This window comes from Strigops habroptila, chromosome 7 (genome assembly GCF_004027225.2).
Source record: "Strigops habroptila isolate Jane chromosome 7, bStrHab1.2.pri, whole genome shotgun sequence".
Lineage (NCBI taxonomy): Eukaryota > Metazoa > Chordata > Aves > Psittaciformes > Psittacidae > Strigops > Strigops habroptila.
Window position 1 is genome coordinate 12,734,931 of NC_044283.2, and position 23,019 is coordinate 12,757,949.

Consider the following 23,019-nt stretch of genomic DNA (forward strand, 5'->3'; position numbering starts at 1 on the left):
ATTTGCAGGGCTCATCATCTGTCTGTCACAGTGGTGCAGGGCACGCACACAAACAGCGTGCTAACTGTGGGCTGCTTTTGGTGGTCAAGTCGGTCAGCTCCTTGAACGTATTTCCTGCCCTAATGTGCTTTGAACAGGATTTAGCACCAAAAGAAAATAAACTCGCTTTGCATTGCATCCTTTTGATGGAATATGTTTGGAACTTGAAGGTTTTTTAAAACGAGATGGCTCTTAGGGTATTCGGGCAGACACATCCATCCTGACCTTCAGGTGGTAGCTTCAGCTTTGATTGTAGACACTCTTGATCAGAATTTGGTCTATAGACTACCTCCAAAGCATCTAAGCCCCATTAAAACAACATTTCCATTACCTAATTAATTGTTTGAAGCTATTTTCAATGCTTATTTATTGAAGTTGTAGTTTGTCACCTGAGGCAACAGCATGGCTTGTTGTCGTGGAAACCTCTCTGCTGTCACCAGCGCTGAATAGGGAGGGAGGAACCAGAGAGGGAACTACAGAAAGATGCTTTGTTGAAATGCCTCACTCTTCAAAGTGAAGAAATTATTTCAAGATAAAGACAGGCCCCACCGAGATCAACACACACTGATTTCTGAGGTATTACAGGGGCTCTGGGCTTGGTTCAAGCCCTTTCTAATTTAGCGTGACACAGCTCCTGCAGTCAAGCACTGCTGTCTCCCGGGGTTAACAGCAACATTTACAAGGCCCTTTCTGATGCCAAACTTGCTATTATAGCAGAAAAATCCTGCCATGTTCAAAAATAGAACAAAACCTCTCTAACAACCTGCTGTCATCTCTCCATTTGATTTATAAAAGATGAACATTCAGTCTTTCAGGTCTTTACCTGGGCCGTGATCTTGACACAACCTTTCTGCTTTCCCAAATCTATGCATTAATTACAGTGCACAGAGATCTCAGGCAAGAGTTGCAGCTAGAATTTCCCTTAAAGCAGCATGTCTCCTACCTAAGTTTTAATTAAACTCTGCCACAGATTTTCTGTGTTTCTTATTGTTCAGCTTCAGAAAGTGAATACAAATATTTAAGCTATGAAAAGCCCTGATTTTTGTTTTTAACTTTTGTTTGTTGCATCTAACCCATGAAGACACAGTAAAAACCAGAGCTCCCACCAGAAGGTCCATCAGGTCTGCAAGCTGTCACCACTCACATTACAACAGAAGCAAACAACACAGATCAATGCTGTTAGATTTAAGTTACAAGATCTCAGAGACAGGAGCCTTCTCAAAATGCTGCTCAGTTGCAAAGCCGCCAGCCTGCACGTTTCACAAGTTTGCCATGCACTGTTTCATATACTGTTAGTTTATCATTACACAGGATTTTATCACAAGGAAAAATAGGGTTTTTTTTCCCCCTCTGTTTTCATAGCCTTGGATTGCAGATTCGCTCTGCAACAATGCCTTTGCTGGCCTTTGTGTAATGCTGTTTGTGGCTGGCGGGGAGCTGGCTTTACAAATGGTCATGTGTCTTTCAGAGAAGAATTTTCTTGCTGCATTTCCTCTCCGAAATGGAGTAAACCAGAACCTGGTTCTTTTGTTCTTTGGCGGAGCCCTCTGGAGACAGTAGTAGAGGAAGAGAAACTGCAGCGTGAGCCTGGAGTGCCATCTGACGGCAAAGCACACGTGTGAGGTGGTCACCAGCCAAAGGACTCCTACCCGCCCTGTGGGGAACCGCGAAGTACCAGTTCCTTGCAAGAAGTAATGAAGAGATAAAGCAAACAAGCACACAGAGACTGCAGGCACAAATGTGCTCTCTCTAGAGGTTAATGAACCACATGTAACTGCTTAGGCAGTGCCCCTACAGGAGGACAGGATTAGCCAGACCCCCCGGGACTGCATTTTCTGACGTTTGAAGACCATATTGAAGAAGTGTAACTCATAAACAGTTGGGAGATGACTTGCACTGTGGTGCTTTTGGCATCCTGCATCAAACTGCAGATGAGAACTAAATCGCTGTCAATAATTAAGACTAGAAACGAGAATTGTTAATTACCTTTGTACATCATTCACTGACGTCTCCACAAAGCCAATGCAGATGTCACTAAACTGACTAATCCAGCCTCATAACAAATGAAATGCCAACCAAAATGAAGCTATGAACTTGGCTACGAAATGAAGGGATTGTAAGTTGGGTTTAGTTTAAGAGCACTTTCTCTTAAAACTTACTTTATTTTTCTAAAACGTACTCTGACATGCAATTATAAGATTCAAGAACAGGGTTGAGAGATCCACCACCTGCCATAAGAGTGGGAATGAGATCAGCTGCACTGGCAATGCCCCAGGAACACATCAGGAAACACAGGGGCTCTGGTACCAGCTGTGGGGTGGCTGCCCTGCGCCTCGGACAGAGCTGCAGAGGATGCAAGGGAAGTCTTTTGTGGCAAGAGAGGGTATGCACCCCCAGGACACCAAAGCCTGCACAGCAAGGACCCACAGTGTCATCCAAGGCTCCACTGGGGGCAAATGGCTAGGCCATATGGGCTGAGGTGGCACTGGTCTAGGGGTAGAAGCTGCTTTATACTTACCCATGGACCAGCAACAGATGTGCAATGTAATGCTAAAACCTATTTTCTAAAAATAGGTGAATTATATCATCACAAGGTTAAAAACTTCACTTCCCACTTATATTAAGATGCAGGATACTAGATTTTAAGATGACAACATTCTGACCACCACGTTATATGTTATAGTTATATGCTTCAGAGTGTAGTAATTTAAATTCCCTTCCTGTCCAAGTCAAGCGAACTTCACAGTTTGACCTCACAAGCAGATAATATACCTAAAAGCTGCAAAAAACTCCATTACATGACATGAATGAATGTCACATGTCACAGTGTCAAATAGCAGCTTCCCAAGAGCAACCCACTGCCCCATTCTCTCTGCTTTTATATTTCTCCTATTGCCATGTGCGTGTTTGTTTTCAGCCACAATCTTTCTAGCTCCCAGACTTGTGCTGTGCACAGATTAAAGCAGCTTTGGAGGTGTGGTGCTTCTATTCCACACACCTACAACATTCATACCACGCAAGCAATGAAGGTGAGTAGAGAGAGAACTATTCTCATGCACAAATTTCAGGCACTGCGGACCATCCTAAATTAAGACTCCATCTATACAGTCTGTAGAACAAGACAGGCTGTGATGGAGAGACTCAGGCCATCTGAGAGCTTCCTCTACAAATGGCCTATGACAATAATGATGCACATTATCTAGAGCTAACTCCCCTAACACGCAGGATTACAGGGCTCCTGGACAGGATCAAAGCCCTCCAGGTGCTGCAATACAGCCCAGCACCTTCTCTGGGAGTGAGGAACCCAGCTCCACTAAAGCACTCAGCTGTCCGGAGCAGAGGCTGCTGCCACCTCACTGTGGCTGTACAAGTGAGTGTTTCTTCAGCCCTGCGGCTCCCCCTTCCCAGCAATGATTCCACCCGGGTGGTGCCATCAAAAGACATACCATCTCCCAACAGTGCTCCTATCGCGCTCGACCCAGGATAGCAGAGGCATCAGCACACCATGGCATTGGAGTAACCATCCCTGCATGTGACCTGGCCCAATTCTATTACTGGTAGCAGGTGGGAAAGTCCAGAGCTAATTGAACACAGCTGCCCTTGGTAAATCCGGCCCCCATCCTACTGGAGCTGCCACAAACCTTAGGGTAGAGCCCTCTCTTTGTAATGGGGATTTGCAGGAGGATACAGCAGCCTGTAGATGCATTGGGGTGGATGGTCCAGCCAGATCCACCACAGAGAACAGAGTTTCTGCTGCAGCTAGTGTGAAGAGATGTGAACTATCTTCAAGCAGGCAGTGCCACCAGTCTCCAGGACTACAGCTATCAGCTTAGGTCAGGCTGTGAATGTCTGGGCTGCCAAGTCACATTTGAATTATCACTATTGTCACTGTCCTGGGAGCATATCTTCATTTTGTTTTGTGAGTTTGAAGATAGTGGCCTACTGTCTGGAAGCAACTGTAGGAAAACCTGCATGTTCTTCAGAAGGAGCAGTGGGAATGCACTGGAAGACACCAGAATTCCATTGCTTTATTTTCCTTGTTGCGAAGTGAGACAGTTAAGGAGGAACTCACATCCCAACCCACAGGTCATGTGGGAAATGGGGAGAGGGGAGTTAGGGCTAAAACAACGTATCAGATGGCAAAGATCACGGCTAACACCAAGCCCTGCGGACGTGCTGCTGTGGCCGGAAAGCTCTCGGGGCACATTTATGTGGGTGTGGGCAAAGTCCAGTGTCAGGTGGCTCTGCTGCAAGAACAACATATGCACTCGCTGTGTAAGTAAGTTATACACAGACATTCCCACATTACACATGTGCTGGGCACACAACTGCTTCTTTGCTAAAAAGCTCATTATCAATAACCTCCTGCTCTGTTGTTTCTATCGTATTTTGGGAAGTGTGATTTTATCTACACGTACACTTTTCCAGTAGGATTGCACAGATCCTGGGTTTCAACAGGAGCAGTTGCAGCCCATCAGAGGAAACACCCCAAGTATCTCAGTACTCAAATCAGAACGTGTAGTAAAACACATCACTTGCTGCACAAATTGAAATGAAAACTTTTGTTAGAAGACTGAAATGAGTGTTGCGAGGCTGCAACCTTACAGAAGCTGCTGTCAGTGGGAAGACACATATCCTTTGCATTTCCTTCTATACTCATGTAAAATGTTTTGTAATGGAAGGTTGCAGCCAGTGTTTCTATGATCTTGTTCTGCTTTGAAACCTGAAGTTCAGGTTTATTAGAAAAGATGAAAATGCAAGTTTCCTCAGTGCTGAACAACCCTCCTTAATGGGATGGTGACTCTCATCTTTCCTACATCAGGCTATAATTTATAAGAGGAAGTTGCAGGATATTAATGATTTTTTCTTTCCAGAATAAAAGCTAATTAAATCTGTTGAGTAATAATATGAAAATAAATGAACCATCTTAATTAATGCATATAAACAGTAATGTGATTTGGTTGTTTGGTTTCTAGGCATCCTATTTGCATTTAGGTAATGTCTGCATGGATGTAGGCAGTTGCTAAAAGCGGGTATATATCTCTTTACAAGTTGGTGGGTTCCACCTAGTTTTTGCTGCATGGATTAATATTCTTCTAACTTAATGATTGAGGATTTTCCTTCGTAAATATCTTTTCTTCTATCAAATAAACCCTGAAGCTGAGATCAAAGCACAGCCTCTTTTAACCTCCTTACCCTGAAAGGCTGCAATGAATTTCAAAAGCATTAAGAAAGTATTCACAATCTTGAAACGTCTTTTACCCTTTTTAGTGGAAATAGAGAAGCAAAAGGGAGACAGACATGAGTGTGCTCTGAAAAGTGGCATATTATGTCAAAGGCTCAAGGTCACCAGCAGTAAGAAAGCGCTGCGCTACACAAATGATAACATTCTTGTTACCATGCTTTACACAAAAATCGCAAGCAATTTTACAATTAATAATAGCTATTTCAAGGCTGTCCTGGGTTCAGCTATAGCAGTCATTTTTCTCCTGCTTAGTAGCTGGTGCAGTGCTGTGTTTTTTAACTTTCAGCCTGGGAACAACGCTGATAACACCGATGTTTTTAGTTGTTGCTAAGTAATGTTTATTCCAACCAAGGACTTTCTCAGTCTCATGCTTTGCCAGGGAGGAGGGGAAGCCGGGAGGAAGCAGAGACAGGACACCTGACCCAAACTAGCCAAAGGGGTATTCCATACCACAGCACGTCATGCCCAGTATATAAACCGGGGGGAGTTACCCGGAAGGCCCTGATCACTGCTCGGGTCGGGCTGGGTATCGGTCGGCGGGTGGTGAGCAATTGTATCCTCTCCCCTTGTTATTTTCACTAATTGTTATTATCATTGGTGGTAGCAGTAGTGGTTTTGTGTTATACCTTAGTTGCGGGACTGCTCTTATCTCAACCCGTGGGAGTTACATTCTTCCCATTCTCCGCCCCATCCCTCCGGGAGCGGGGGGAGGAAGAAGGGGGGGGGGGGGGAGTGAGCGAGCGGCTGTGTGGTTCTGAGTTACCAGCTGGGCTCAAACCACGACAGTTCTTTTTGGCGCCCAACGTGGGGCACGAAAGGTTGAGATAACGACAGATCTGACCAGAGTGTGTTTAATCATATTTGTGATAAGAATTCATTGTTACTACTCGTCACAATGGTGATTATTTGGCTCTCAGACTTGTTGCGCTTGATCTCAGAATTTCAGCATGTTGTACCTTACTTACAGCCACTATTTGCTGTTTTAGTGTTTATCGGCTGGGGGGCCTGGGCTAAGGTTCTTGTTTCACTGTACTTCATGGTAATGACTTGTAATACAATAGACTCATTGATCATGAAACTGGTCTGGTTTGTGCTTCCAGCGTGGCCATCACCACTATACATTGGGAGGTATATAATGAAATATTTTAGCAATTGCATATCTTTTTTTTTCTCCTCGGGGGGTAAACTTACGAAGGAAGCATTCTCTTTCACCCCCCGTTCCCCCACCAGCCTATTTGCAACAGCAGTTGAGAGTTCTGAAGGTTTTAGATGGCCTTTGAGTACCCTTGAAACCTGCCTGCTGATTGTGCTGGGGATCAGCATGTTGGCAAACATACAGAGTGTGTTTTACCCACGGCCATCCCGTCGTAGGAACATCCTATTTCGTTTAATGTCAAAAATTCAGCAGTATCAGGTTCGAATCTGGTCTAGGGTTAGACGACGATATAGGAGGACCACCAGGAGATTTTCCCTGAGGCTGGACAGTTATGAGTGGCAGGGTGTGTGGGATAGTATGGGCAAGTACCTAGGCCAGTGGGCCCCTCCAGTGCTTTGGAACTTCACCACTGAACAAGTGCAACATCCGGAAAAACTAGTAAAACACTTAAACGAGGTGTGCTGTCGTCCTGGTTATACCAGAGAGGGACAAATTTTGGCAACGTGCTGGGGCTTGGCCTATGCCTACAGAGCCCTGCTCAACACTATCCAGCACCTTCAAAGGGAAAAAAATGTCTCTGGATCTGATGGCAAAGCAACAGACAACGCAGCTATGCCAACTACAAGCACAGCAGCTACTCAGACCCTGACCACAACAGTCAACACAGCTACTCCAAGTACAGCAGCTACATCAACCCCAGTGACAAGCACAACAGCTACTCAAACCCTGACCACAACAGACAACGCAACTACTCCAACTTCAAATACAGCAGTTACACCAACCCCAGTGACAAGCACAACAGCTACTCAAACCCCGACAGCAACAGACAATGTGGCTACTCCAAGCACCGCAGCCACACCAACCCCAGTGACAAGCACAGTAGCTACTCAAACCCCGACAGCAACAGACAATATGGCTACTCCAAGCACTGCAGCTACACCAACCCCAGTGACAAGCACAGTAGCTACTCAAACCCCGACAGCAACAGATAATGCAGCTGTTGGTGTTACTCAACTCCCAAGCACAACAGCTGCACCAACCCCAGCAATAGACATTGCAACCACTCCAATCCTAGTGGCAGACACTGCAGCCACTCCAACCACAGTGACAAACACTGCAGCTAAACCAAATGTCCAGTTTGTGACAATGTCTGTTGCCCCTGTAAGCAAAAGCAGACGAAAGGCACAAAGAGCAACCCGCGAAGCGAAGAAAGATGAAGACCCAGTGCCATTACTATATGCAACAGCACCTGAACAAGAGTTACTACTACGTGGGTCAGAGGAAGAGGAAGAAGAAGAAGAGGTCACTTCTCGACCCCGGACCTCAACCGAACTACGGAATATGCGAAAAGATTTCACCCGTCTTCCAGGGGAGCACATTGTCACCTGGTTGCTCCGGTGCTGGGACAATGGGGCCGACGGTCATGAACTAGAAGGTAGGGAAGCCAAGCAGCTGGGATCACTTGCTAAGGAAGGAGGAATTGACAAAGCGATTGCAAGAGAGAAGCGAGCCCTCAGTCTTTGGAGGCGGCTCCTGGCAGCTGTGAAGGAAAGGTTTCCCTACAAAGACGATATTACGAATCGCTCAGCCAACTGGACCACGATAGAGAAAGGCATCCAGTCCCTGAGGGAATCAGCCATTATAGAGATGATCTATCGTAGGCCGGATTCCAGGAACACATCCGTAGACCCAGATGAAGTCGAATGTACACGACCCATGTGGCGGAAACTTACACGGAGTGCGCCATCATCATATGCCCACACATTGGCATCAATGACCTGGAATGACGGAGTATCACCAACAGTGGATTTCCTGATTCGTCAACTCCGAGAGTTCGAAGACAATCTCACCCCTTCCATCATTTCAGCTGTGGAAAAACTGTCCCAGGAGTTCAAACAATTGAGAGACGATTTATCCGATCTATCCAGCACTCCACGCATACCAACCCATGTCTCAGCTATTAACAGAAGGCGCCCTACTGCTCGAGAAAGAAAATATAGGAGGTACACGCCACGGGCCACCCTATGGTTTTACCTGTGGGATCATGGAGAAGACATGAGAAAGTGGGATGGAAAACCTACTTCAGCTCTGGAGCAACGGGTGCGTGAACTGAAGAGGAGAACAATGGTCAAGGATGATCCTCCCAGGAAAGCTGCTGCTCCAGTCTCTGGCGAGCAGTTTCCCAGATGGAGCGAAAGAGCTGATTTTACTCCAGCTCCTGTGATAAGGAATACTAATCCCTTTCTACAAGACAGAAGTGGAGAATTTTGTGATCACTATTAGAGGGGCCCTGCCTCCAGCCAGGTGGAGGAGAGGGATAATCGGGTTTACTGGACTGTGTGGATCAGATGGCCTGGCACATCAGTCCCACAGAAGTATAAGGCTCTAGTAGATACCGGTGCACAGTGTACTCTGATGCCATCAAGGTATCAAGGGGTGAAACCCATTTCTATTTCTGGAGTGACAGGAGGATCCCAAGCGTTAACTATGCTGGAAGCTGAAATCAGCCTGACTGGGAGGAAGTGGCAAAAGCACCCCATTGTAACTGGTCCAGGGGCTCCATGCATCCTTGGCATAGACTATCTCAGGAGAGGGTATTTCAAAGACCCAAAAGGGTATAGATGGGCTTTTGGTATCGCTGCCTTGGAGACAGAGGAAATTAAGCAGCTGTCCACCTTACCCGGTCTCTCAGAGGATCCTTCTGTTGTGGGGTTGCTGAAGGTCGAAGAACAACAAGTGCCAATTGCGACCACAACAGTGCACCGGCGGCAATATCGCACCAACCGAGACTCCTTGATTCCCATCCATAAGCTGATCCGCAGACTGGAGAGCCAAGGAGTGATCAGCAGGACCCGCTCACCCTTTAATAGCCCCATATGGCCAGTGCAAAAGTCTAATGGAGAGTGGAGATTAACAGTAGACTATCGTGGCCTGAACGAAGTCACACCACCATTGAGTGCTGCCGTACCGGACATGTTAGAACTTCAATATGAACTGGAGTCAAAGGCAGCCAAGTGGTATGCCACAATTGACATTGCCAATGCATTTTTCTCAATCCCTTTGGCAGCAGAATGCAGGCCACAGTTTGCTTTCACTTGGAGGGGCGTCCAGTACACTTGGAACCGACTGCCCCAGGGGTGGAAACACAGCCCTACCATCTGCCATGGATTGATCCAGACTGCACTGGAACAGGGGCAAGCTCCAGAACACCTGCAATACATTGATGACATCATCGTGTGGGGTGATACAGCGGAAGAAGTTTTTGAGAAAGGGAGGAAAATAATCCAAATCCTGCTGAAGGCCGGTTTTGCCATAAAACGGAATAAGGTCAAGGGACCTGCACAGGAGATTCAATTTTTGGGAATAAAATGGCAAGATGGACGCCGCCAGATCCCCACAGACGTGATCAACAAGATAACAGCAATGTCTCCACCAACTAACAAGAAAGAAACACAAGCTTTCTTAGGTGTTGTGGGGTTCTGGAGAATGCACATCCCAAATTACAGTCTGATTGTAAGCCCTCTCTACCACGTGACCCGGAAGAAGAATGATTTCAAATGGGGCCCTGAGCAACAACAAGCCTTTGAACAAATTAAACGAGAAATAGTTCATGCAGTAGCCCTTGGACCAGTCCGGGCCGGGCCAGATGTGAAAAATGTGCTCTATACCGCAGCTGGGGAGAATGGTCCTACCTGGAGCCTCTGGCAGAAAGCTCCAGGGGAGACTCGAGGTCGACCCCTTGGCTTTTGGAGTCGGGGATATAAAGGATCCGAGGCCAGCTACACTCCCACTGAAAAAGAGATACTGGCAGCCTATGAAGGGGTTCGAGCTGCCTCAGAAGTGATCGGAACTGAAGCGCAGCTCCTCCTGGCATCCCGGTTGCCTGTGCTGGGCTGGATGTTCAAAGGCAGGGTCTCCTCTACACATCATGCAACTGATGCTACATGGAGTAAGTGGGCCGCACTAATTACACAACGAGCTCGAATAGGAAATCCCAGTCGTCCAGGAATTCTAGAAGTCATCATGGACCGGCCAGAGGGCAAAGATTTTGGGATGTCACCAGAAGAGGAGGTGACGCGTGCTGAAGAGGCCCCACCATATAATGAACTGTCAGAGAGTGAAAAGCAATATGCCTTGTTTACTGATGGGTCCTGCCGTATTGTGGGAAAACATCGGAGATGGAAGGCAGCTGTGTGGAGTCCCCTGCGACAAGTTGCAGAAACTGCTGAGGGAGAGGGTGAATCGAGTCAATTTGCAGAGGTGAAAGCCATCCAGCTGGCCTTGGACATTGCTGAACGAGAAAAATGGCCAGTACTTTATCTCTATACTGACTCATGGATGGTGGCAAATGCCCTGTGGGGGTGGTTGCAGCAATGGAAGCAGAGCAACTGGCAACGCAGAAGTAAACCCATCTGGGCTGCTGCATTGTGGCAAGATATCGCTGCTCGGGTGCAGAACCTGGTGGTGAAGGTACGCCACGTAGATGCTCATGTACCCAAGAGTCGGGCCACTGAGGAACACCAGAATAACCAGCAAGTGGATAAAGCTGCTAAGATTAAAGTGGCTCAGATGGACTTGGATTGGCAACATAAGGGTGAATTATTTTTAGCCCGGTGGGCCCATGACACCTCAGGCCATCAAGGCAGAGATGCAACATATAGATGGGCTCGTGATCGAGGGGTGGACTTAACGATGGACACTATTGCCCAGGTTATTCACGAATGTGAAACGTGCTGCAATTAAGCAAGCCAAGCGGTTAAAGCCTCTCTGGTATGGAGGACGATGGCTGAAGTACAAATATGGGGAGGCCTGGCAGATTGACTATATCACACTCCCACCAACCCGCCAGGGCAAGCACTATGTGCTTACCATGGTGGAAGCAACCACCGGCTGGCTGGAAACATACGCTGTGTCCCATGCCACTGCCCGGAACACTATCCTGGGCCTTGAGAAACAAGTCTTGTGGCGACACGGCACCCCAGAGAGAATTGAGTCAGACAATGGGACTCATTTCTGGAACGACCTCATAGACACTTGGGCCAAAGAGCATGGCATTGAGTGGGTATACCACATCCCCTACCATGCACCAGCCTCTGGGAAAATCGAACGGTACAATGGGCTGTTAAAAACTACACTGAGAGCAATGGGTGGTGGGACTTTCAAACACTGGGATACACATTTACCAAAAGCCACCTGGTTGGTCAACAGTAGGGGATCTGCCAACAGGGCTGGCCCAGCCCAATCAGAACTTTTACGTACTGTAGAGGGGGATAAAGTTCCTGTGGTGCACATAAAGAATTTGTTGGGGAAGACAGTCTGGGTTATTCCTGCTTCAGGTAAAGGCAAACCCACTCGTGGGGTTGCTTTTGCTCAGGGACCTGGATATACTTGGTGGGTAATGCGGGAAGATGGGGAAGTCCGATGTGTACCTCAAGGGGATTTGATTTTGGGGGAAAACAGCCAATGAACTCAATTGTACGCTGTTGCCTGCTCTATAACACTTTTATAGCCCACCAGCTAGACATCTTCAGGTCACCAGCCATTGACCCTGACTTCCCTCCGATCATCACCTCAACAAAGAATGAATTTTGAGGAAACCAGATGAGCTCAGCAGTGACCAGATGAGTTTGGCGGTATCATCAGCAGGCAACAACCCAACACTACGTACCGTCCCTCCTGCCCTGAAAGACTATTACAAGAGATGGAGCCTGACATCATGGACTGGATGAGTTCAGCAATTTTACAGGGATTGGTCCATGGACTAGGGAATGATATCTTTCTCTGTGTGTGGGTGTGGGTGTATATATATATGTGTATATATGGGACAGGGGTGATGGTGTGCTGAGAGATGTGGGATCTGAGCATGACGTGAATGGTATGGAATAAGGGGTGGATACTGTCCTGGGTTCAGCTATAGCAGTCATTTTTCTCCTGCTTAGTAGCTGGTGCAGTGCTGTGTTTTTTAACTTTCAGCCTGGGAACAACGCTGATAACACCGATGTTTTTAGTTGTTGCTAAGTAATGTTTATTCCAACCAAGGACTTTCTCAGTCTCATGCTTTGCCAGGGAGGAGGGGAAGCCGGGAGGAAGCAGAGACAGGACACCTGACCCAAACTAGCCAAAGGGGTATTCCATACCACAGCACGTCATGCCCAGTATATAAACTGGGGGGAGTTACCCGGAAGGCCCTGATCACTGCTCGGGTCGGGCTGGGTATCGGTCGGCGGGTGGTGAGCAATTGTATCCTCTCCCCTTGTTATTTTCACTAATTGTTATTATCATTGGTGGTAGCAGTAGTGGTTTTGTGTTATACCTTAGTTGCGGGACTGCTCTTATCTCAACCCGTGGGAGTTACATTCTTCCCATTCTCCTCCCCATCCCTCCGGGAGCGGGGGGAGGAAGAAGGGGGGGGGGGAGTGAGCGAGCGGCTGTGTGGTTCTGAGTTACCGGCTGGGCTCAAACCACGACAAAGGCACTTAAGCCCAGATAGTTCTGGGAATAAAACCACGTGTAATTCCTAGAGACCTACTGCTTCTCTGCTCTGGAAGAACAGGGCAAAATGCAGCATATAAACCCTTTGCATTCTTGCCTACTGCAAGAGGCTGTTAGTCATTACAGAGTAGGCTCTTAAATTATTCAGAATTTCTATACGTGCTTTGTTGTTTTTCTGTGCTTATGGAAGCATGTACCAGTTTGCAGAACAAGCAGTACTTTTTCACGTTACTTTGAGGATGAAATTCAAGTAATGAATATTTACTCTAACTTCTGTATATTCTAAATGCTAAAGCCGAGTTTATGGAAGAACAGTAAAACTTAATTTAGATGTGTCAATAGCCGTGTACTCTCCTTCTCCTCCTCTTCAGTTAATTAATACTAATTCAAAAGATTGAGTTATCAGCCTAGAGAAAGGGCACCTATCTTTGGAACTGCTCATAATTCATCATGTCTTCAAAACTGAGTAAGAAAATAATAAATGTAGGATTAATTGAATAATTAACAGCAGCTGCCACATTCTGTCTCTCTCCTTTCCAATCTAGAAGATGGACTGGTTTGGAATATAGAGCTGTAGCACACATGATGGGAACAAAGTCATTTTGTGCTCTGTTTGCTTGCAAGATGTGAAGTACATAAAAGCACCCTTTGCAAAAACACCTTGCCTGGAACTGCAATTGCTGATTAAATAATAGTGATTTTGTGCTTGTCAGCTGAGAGATGGTTTAGAAAGAAAAGGTTTATTTGGTAAAGGTTTCAGAACACTGAAGACTAGACCGACAAGAAAATGGAGTAGCTATCCTTCACATTACCATTAATGCATCCTCTTTTTCCATGAAAAGCATCAAGAAGCAACACTTGAGAACTGGCTTTAAAGGGCATTATTTAAAGGTCTTGAAGTTAGATTTACCTCCTCATTCCCTTTTGGATACACAGAAGAGCTGAGAACATGGAAAACGGCCTACCATGTGCTGGTGTTCAAAACTTTTCACCTCTGTTGGAAACATCTGATGATTTCAACTGTCCCCATGAACCTGTCACTACAGAGCACGTGGATTACTTTTCCCAGGATCTAGCTAGTCCAGGGGTTTTCATGTAAGAGCATAAAGGGAAATTGTGTAACTTGGAATCTGGCCGATACTGGTACCAACATCCTTGAGGGAGCTCCCCCCTCCAAGGAACTCGAGTTTTACCTAGTAATTCTAATTGCAAAAGTAGTAAGTTATATGCTAATATCCCCTAATAATTTCCTCAGAAAGGGCTGAACTAGAAGTCTCAGAGTTGTTGGAGTTAAGCCTCAGACCATGTTGCAGATGGGAACTTAAGTACCTGGATTAACCCTTTTGTTAATAACTTCTTGAAAACGCACCACAGTAAGTCAGTAAATTGTCATCCTTACAAAGAGTAAAAGCTAAAAACAGAAGAATTTTTAACATTACTTCTGAATACCAAGACTGTTGCCTTTTCCCCCTGACATACAGAAGTTTCACGATTATGTATACATAACAAAAAAAGGAAACAAAAGGATTTAAAAAAAAAATCTGCATCTTTTGTGCTTCTATTTCAGAGCCAGGAAGAATGTTTAGGTATTTAAAAAGAGCTTATGGATGTTCTAATAAAAGGAGGAGAAAGGGCTAAATCCGGCTTATTTCCAGCCAAAATGGGGCCAGGTAAATGAAACTAAGTCAATATTTGCACCTTACACCATCTCTTTTCCCCAGGTGGAACCAGAGATAGTTGACAACTTTCAAAGCTAGAAGCACCCAGAAGACACAATTCTACTCCACAGATTTTCTGATCTATGTAGCTTTGGACGGCAGAGGCTTCTGCTCTACAGCATCAGGCTTGGCTCACCACCTGGGAACAGGGAGCACACCTCTATGTGCCTTTGGCTTCTTCCCACCTGCAGCACACGGTGATGTTCAAGAGGGTGCTCATAGTTGGGAGTGCAGCCAAATGCCTCATTGTCCCCAAAAGTTTCCCCTTCTCTACCAAGAGTTTTCACTGATAACACTTCTCCCAATCCCCATACGACTAATATGCAAAGGAAAAAAAGAATCTAATGCAGGATCTATGGGGGAAACAGTGTGATGTATCGGTGAAGTACAGTCATCTAGTGGTCAAAGAAGGTAGTAAGTCAGCACTAAGCAGGGGTAAGCAGTATGTGTAGATTTCACAGCTACAAAAACCCTAACCCAGCATACTCAGATTTTACTGGTAGTTTCAAATAACGTGAAGCAGAACTTCAAGTATCTCACACCACAACATTTTAAATACTCTAGATTGTATTTCTCAGTGAAAGCTGTTATCAGCGCAACATAAACTGCTCACAATGTCAAAGCATAAGGAACAAATGTCATACCCATTTAATTCAAGTTTGTACTTTATGTTTATTTGCACAATATAAATCATTAAACAAACATTCTATTTCAGTTTCCACTGCAGAGTTTCAGGTACTATTTTCAGTTGCTTTGGCTTGTCCATTACTGGTACCACCTTCATATCAGCCTTACTCTCTGGTGTTTGTCCTTCACCCACCAGCATGGGTTATACCTTAGTGTCATACATGTAGCTACTGTAACCAACCAATCACGACAAACAGCATATTTTGTACAGTATATTTAATGCTTGACGAGGTTTTATAGCCTTGCTGGGTGTGAAACAGTGTGGCCTTCCAGAAAACATTAAAGTCACTATCTTCTGAACAACTAGTGAAACGAGTTCTATATGCAGAACAGTACACCACCAGGTACTGACTGTAAGAACACTTTTTTATAGAAAACACCAAATAAATACAAGCAATATATGCAACACAAGCTGTTGTCAGCTACCTATTCTAAGTCATGCCTGTGAAAATACAAATGGGCACATTGTGAATATTTAAAGAGTAAAGTGCTTTTAACATCGAGCAAGTGAATTCATCTAGTGTTGTACCACAGGCAAATATATATCCATTGTGGACAAAATAGTCTCCATGCAATTAGTCAGCAGCAATCCCCTGTATTCATTTATAATATTAAACCAGTATATATTACTTCAGTCATACAGGGTTTAAAGTCAGGATACAGCGTGTACACTTACAAGACTCAACCAATGCTCTACAGTAGCATACATTTTGAGCATTGCTACAGCAAGGTGGCTTTGGTTTTTGTTTCTTTTTTTTTCTTAACCTTTTAAGAAGCCAACCCTTTGATAGTGTAAATGCAGCGTACACTGAAGATACCACTGAACCAATATGAAAGCTCATTATGCAGCTGACAGGAATGGGAAGAAGAAAAAATCAAAAGCAAATTTAATGGCTGTATGCACTGTGCTCCTCCAGTCTTGCTCTATTTTCACATGCCTCCCTGCAGGTAAGAGTTTAGACATGCAATTCAAGCAAGTGATTGCTTTCAGTTCAAAGACAGGCCATTTACTGCCAAGACGGCCCTCCAGAATTGTGCTGAATTCAATTATACTCCCTTGCCTCAAGTTCAACAACACTTTTTTAAACTCACTGCTTGCCTTCAGCACAATATCTTTGGTTATATCATCCTCCTCTATAGACTTGGTTCCATTTTTGCTACTGAAAGGCATGCCCACAGTTATTTCAAATTTGTACCGATCAAACATTTTCATGTGGCAGTTATGCTTTGTCAAATACTTGAGACGACATAATTCTTCCTCCTCCAGTGTAACATTTTTGGGGTCACAGAGAGGGTAGGTTTCACCATACAAGCATCTCATCCAATCACCAATAAAAAGTGGAAGCATATTTATTGCAGATTCTGCACTATTGTCGATCTCTGTCACACGCACATACTTGAACCGCCCAGTCCACGTCACTCTGTGTCCTTCCAGGTGGCTACATAAAATCTGAGTGCGGGCCATGTTTGTCTCCTTCCACGACCGGGGTCCGCAGAGGAAAGAATACTGATTCCACGTCAAGGTGGAGTTGTAAACTTTCATTCCCTCTGATCGGTACACATAGAACCAACAGAACAACACTACAGCTGTAATCCACACCAGAATGAGTTTCACAATTGAGCTTCGAGTGAGGGATTTAACCATTTCCACTACAGAGATGTTAACTTTTGTCCACCAGCGGAAGAGCAAAGGAATAGTACACAAAACCAGAGTCACTACAATTTTCATGAGCTCCAGAGACACAAACCACTTAATGAAATGGATAAGACACATCAGTGCAATGCCTACACCTAGCACTGGGAGTGCAAAGAGAAACAGAAAATAACCGATTGATGCACGAACGAGCCCAATGCCAGAGGACTCCCGCAGAATGACCACGGAGAGCTCACACCACATAAAGCAGACCAGGTATGGGACCAGGTAGCAGTAGGTGCCTTTAAAATTCCGCAGTTGTGCCATTCTAAAGAAAAGATAGAACAAGTACAAAAACAGAAGGCATGGGATGCTCACGTTTATCACAAAGAAATGGCCTACAGGAACAGTAAAGAATGTTTTACCTAAGAACTGCAAGTAGCCAAAATTCCCAGGTAATACCTGCAATAGGGATAAGCAACCTGCTGCTACCTCAGTCATTAACGCTCTTCGTGTGTAAGGTTCTGCACACGTGCTTAAACTCATGTAACTTGTCACTGTGAAGAAAACTGAGATGGTAGCTAATTCTGAGCATGGTATGCAGTCTTTGCTTGCTATGGGGAAGGAAAAAATGACAAAGAATACCGAGAGTAAAAAATAAATATATGGCTCTAAGTGATTCCATCCAAAGTTCACCTCAGCTTGCTCAACATCTAGGTTTGGTTCAAAACGAAGCAGTAAGTCAGTCAACGTGCGGAAGTTTTCCCAAGCCTTACTGTCCTGAAAAACTTTCAGTGTGCAAATCACCATTGAAATGAAGGACAAATAGAATATGACTAATGGAATAACAAAGGCAAAAAACTCAATTGTCAGATTACTGATGATGAAGAAAAAGATGAGAGCATTGATATGGTGTGTTGGAACAATGGTAGACAGCCAATGCATTCCTGCCTTTGATGCAATATCTATCAGGTATTCTTTAATTTCCATAATGGCATGAAGTGGATATTTTACAACCTGGAAAGACAGAAAGAAGCATTTTATTATGAGCAGTCAGTTGTCTAACATCAGCTGACATGAAAAGATTTATATTTCAGATGAAAGCTGCCAATAAAATTAGATTACTTTGTCTGAGATTATTAGCTTTATTTTGATTAATTCAGTCAGATGAAGCTCAGAGGCGATTTTGATTTCATGAAAGATGTATTTCATTACCTTTGACACATATAATTAAATGGCTTCCTAGTCAAATATTCTGCTCTGCTAACTTCATACTGAAGATAAACTACACGGCTGCAGTTTTGTGCACTCTTGTATCTTAGGTCATTACCTGAGCTGTGAGTACTGTAGCTTTAAAGCACTTAACTTTGCCACTGTTCTGCAAGGATTATGCTATACATTGTGATACATGCATACACTGCAGGAAGTGGTGCATATGATTCAGATGCACTTACAGGAAGTCTTTACAGCTGTGGTTTATCTTTAAAACAATTCTTCCCAAGCAGCTAGAGATATAGCTATCAAACCATCATTTGGAAGCAGCATAAATATTTTTAACTATAATTACTACACGTTTAGGGATTCTTTTAACTCCACAACAGTAACTGTACAGGATCTTAAAACTACCTATCTTATGCGGCATTTTCCAATACAGTCAGCAGAGAACAAAGGAATTGTTGGATTGAATCCCCCTCCCTGTGACCAACCACACACTTTACACAGGATCAATAAAAAGGTACAGGATTTTTCAAACACATACTCAAATACTGCGTCTGCTTATTAGATGCTGGAAACAACCCTCCTTCCCCCATATGAAGATAGTTTTTATGTCTTCCCAGAATTTAGACTTTTAGATTAATTAGCTCAAGGGAAAGGCAAAGAATGCTTCAGCAAAGATCTGTGCACTGTGATGAACTGGGGCAACACACAATGACTTGGGCATAAGCTTATTTATTAGCAAAGGTATCCCCTGTTCTTCTTTGTAAATGTATCTCTTTCAGAGTATTAGTTATTCAAAAGATTGGAAAGAAATACCCCTCACCCCCATCCTTTTATTTCACCTCTACCATATGATAATGGACAACAAAATGTCAACAATTACAACAAAACCTCTCACATCAGCAGCTAGAAACCCCCTACTTTGCTTGAAATTTATACCAGTATGAATGCGGGCACCTCAATTTCCCTTTTTACTTTCACTACCTAGTGAAATATCAGTGTAGAAACTAACAGCAAGTTCCACTGTTCTTGAATTCCTTCATAATAGAACCTTTTCACACCTCAAGGCTATGGGTATTTTTCACACGTGCTTGCTTTTGTTTAAACAGGTATGATATGAAGCACATCTTGACATCTGTAATAAAAATGACAGTTACGATAGGGACATTCAAATCCTCGCTGAGATGTAATGAAGGTAGTAGATTGCCCTCTTCTAGGGAAAACAATTACTCCTTTCTTTGAAATTTATGACTCATATATATGAAACTGTAAACATATATATAAAGTCCTAAAAGAAATTAAAGCAGTAATTTTCGTACTGACTTATATAGACTAAACATCAGCTCTGAGAGTCAAATGCAAGTCACTTCTGTCTTCACTGACATGCCTAAGTTAAGAGCCCTTCAACTCAACCTGCTCAGTATTGCCTTTTTACCTTCAGTCGCAGGGGTAGCTCTTCAGGAGTCTTCCCTGCCAATTCATCATCTTCCTCTTCATGCATAATCAGGTTAGATGGGATGATTCCCTTTGCGTACTTCTTGGTAATTTCAACAAAGTCATCCAAAGCAATAAATTTTTTAGCTAAAAGATAAAATAAAGGCATTGAATAAATAGCATCACTACAACACCTTATGGATTATGTGTTGGAATACTGATTTTCTTTCCTGGTATTAAAAAAAACCTACTCTGGGCTTCAAAAACTGAACTATGGATAACAGAGGCTTACCTTGCCACTTGTTCTGAGATCTGTGCTGAAAACAAGCTGCTTGTGCCAGTTACGTATGACTACTCTAAATCTTGTCAGATCAGCAGGTAAGTTTATTATATCAGTAAGCAGGAGAACAGAGTGCGTGAACGTAGCTTATCTGCAAGTATTCCAAGGAAAAAAAGACTACTGGATTAGGTCAAACAGTTTTAAATAATAAGATATTATATCTTTTACAACTGCTTGAGAGCAATCTTTACCCAACAATCACATTGAAAAGAAAGAATTGTACACGAACAGTAATGAATTATCTGTATGTTATTAACTGAAAAACTAACTTCTGATTTGGCATTTAACATGTTGTCATTTTTCTGAGTTTAGAAGTTGCAGACATATAATTATGGGAAATGCCCAATTATTCACATCTACAAGACTAAATATAGATTATTTACAGTGTATTAATTTACTATGCTGTGTGGCTATACAAATGGCCTCCGCCAAACTATATCAACAATATCACCTGTTATCTAAACCAAACAGGCAGCAACAAAATACTTTGCTTAGTTGTGCACAGAGACAAATTTACCACTCTGCCTGAAGATCCTTATCCACTCTTTTGAGCGGAAAGGAGGCAAGAGGTTACTTCTGAAAACTGTAGGGATGCTGCAAGACAGAAGATGATTTATCCACTGCTCCAAACTGCACAGCCAGTTCCTTACATTAGCATGGATTAGCTCATTTCTACAGCAGACAAGCTTGAAGTCATTTGTGAAGAAGGATAATTAGCAGCAACTTTTTTCCATACACTAAGGCAAATGACATTGCTGTAGATATGAAAGACTTTTGAATGACAAAAATCTATAACATAACTCCTACACAGTAAATTTAGCTAGTCAGCTGACATACAGGTATGAAAGCTGGCCTGCTTAGTACTAGTTTGAGATTTTAAAGATACAGAAAACTGAACTGCTGCACTAAATTTAAAATCAGAGGAATAGTGGGTTTGAGCCTATAAATAAACTATTTTAAATGCTACATTTATAGAAATTACATAGGAATATATCAGTATTTGGTATTGAAAACACTGTAGATACAGAACAAAATGAAGTATTTGTGGCGAGATACCTGCTACAGGAAGGGTGTTAAAAACTTCAACAGAAAAACAGCAGCTTACAATCCATCTATCCTTTGCTTTAGTCTCACAACATGAATGTTGCCTTTTGCTTGGACTTTTACTCCCCTCACAATTGCATGAACCTGTATGTCCCACAAAATACCATCTGGCATACCTCCAAGAACCAAGAAAGGATTTATTTTTGCTGACTGTTCTTGTAATTCACAGACTGAAAGGCAACAGCACTTGCACCAAGAAGTCAGTGAGACACCTTAGCTATCTTGGTGGGGTCCAGATCAAGCGTAATGCCAAATTTGTCATCTAAATTTATCGTCTTATCAGGAAAAAATATACAGTGGTAAGATAAGTCTTTTTGGTATGGAATCAGCAAGCACACATGGTTGGAACCTCACAAAAATTCCTTCATGTCACTTTCACAGGACCATGGGACAACCTGAGAGGGAAGGAGTTATTAACTTACTATGTATAGATGGCCTATCAAATGTAATGACAAGTATACTCTCAGGCACGCAACAACTGTCCGCTGACAATGTCAGATCTAATCTTCTGTTTATACCTCCACTAAGGATAGCCCAGATCAGATATCTGCAAGCACATATCTGGCTCAAAAATTATCTTCCAAATATTGGCAATGCATTAAAACTGAAGGAAGAACCTCCTGCTAGCAAGATGAATGGAGAAATTCAGTGGATCAGAGAAGTAAATGCTGTCTTGTTCATCCATGAAAAGATAAAAGCTCTCCAGAGAAGAGGTAACAGCTTAACTCCTACTTTAAGTGTTTGATGAAAACTTTTCGTTTTTAAATGTTATTAGTATTTTGTCATCCAAGTGTCTCTAAAATTGATATAAAAAGAGTATGTTGTAGATCTTACTTTATTATTCATAGATTTTTTTCTTCAATTTGGTTCTGACAAATTCCCTCGCCTCCCCCATCCACCATAGAAGTAAGAAAAATATGCACATCAATTTCTGCCTACACTTACATGTAGGTTCATTTACTCTCCGTTATTTTATCTGCCATTTAAGCCTTAAAAAAAAAATAAAATTAAAAAAAATTGCCAATTCCTTTTCTGACACTCTCTGAATTACTGAAGAATCCAGAACAAAATGACTTGCTTTGCACTCGCTCTATCAGCATGCGCTCTATCAGCCTCACGCTCGCAGGCCCTGGTCCTCATGGGGGACTTCAACCATCCTGACACCTGTTGGAGGGACGGTATGGCCCGGCACAAGCAATCCAGGAGGTTCCTTAATTGTGTGGAAGACAACTTCCTCTTTCAAGCAGTAGAGGAGCCGACGAGGAGAGGTGCCATGCTGGACCTTGTGCTCACCAACAGGGAGGGACTGGTTGGAAATGTAACGCTCCAGGGCAGCCTTGGCTCTAGTGATCATGAGATGGTTGAGTTCGAGATCCTCAGGACGGTGAGAAGAGCGTGCAGCAAGCTCACTGCCCTGGACTTCAAGAAAGCAGACTTTGGCCTCTTCAGGAACCTCCTTAGTAAGGTTTCATGGGATACAGTCCTAGAGGGCAGGGGGGCCCAAGACTGCTGGCTGATATTCAAGGATCACCTGCTACGTGCTCAAGAGTGTTGCATCCCGACTAGAAGAAAGTGCAGCAGGAGGGCCAGGAGACCTCCATGGATGGACAAGGAGCTGCTGAGGAAACTTAGAGGGAAAAAAGAAGCTTATAGAAGGTGGAAGCAAGGACAGGCGGCCTGGGAAGAATACAGGAGCATTGCCCGAGAAGCTAGGGACCAGGTTAGGAAAGCTAAGGCCCAGCTAGAATTAAGTTTGGCAAGGGATGTAAAAGATAACAGGAAAGGATTCTATAGATACGTAGCAAATAAAAGACAGGCTAGGGACAATGTAGGCCCTCTCCAGAAGCTATCAGGAGAACTGGCTACCATGGATTTGGAGAAGGCTGAGGTTCTTAATGACTTCTTTGCCTCAGTCTTCACCAGCAAATGCTCTGACCACACAACCCAAGTCTT

The 23,019-nt window shown here is 43.8% G+C and overlaps 1 protein-coding gene across 1 annotated transcript in view; it reads right to left on the bottom strand.

Moving 5' to 3' along the window:
- Positions 1–15,271: 15,271 nt before the first annotated feature.
- WFS1 (wolframin ER transmembrane glycoprotein) overlaps positions 15,272–23,019 on the bottom strand; it is a 37,837-nt gene continuing 30,089 nt past the window's right edge. Inside the window, exons 7-8 of the mRNA XM_030492625.1 lie at positions 19,624–19,769; positions 15,272–17,987 (exon numbers count right to left, since the gene is read on the bottom strand). Of these exons, the coding sequence (XP_030348485.1) occupies positions 16,179–17,987; positions 19,624–19,769 (1,955 nt within the window). The 3' untranslated portion in view covers positions 15,272–16,178. The remainder of the gene's footprint in view (positions 17,988–19,623; positions 19,770–23,019) is intronic.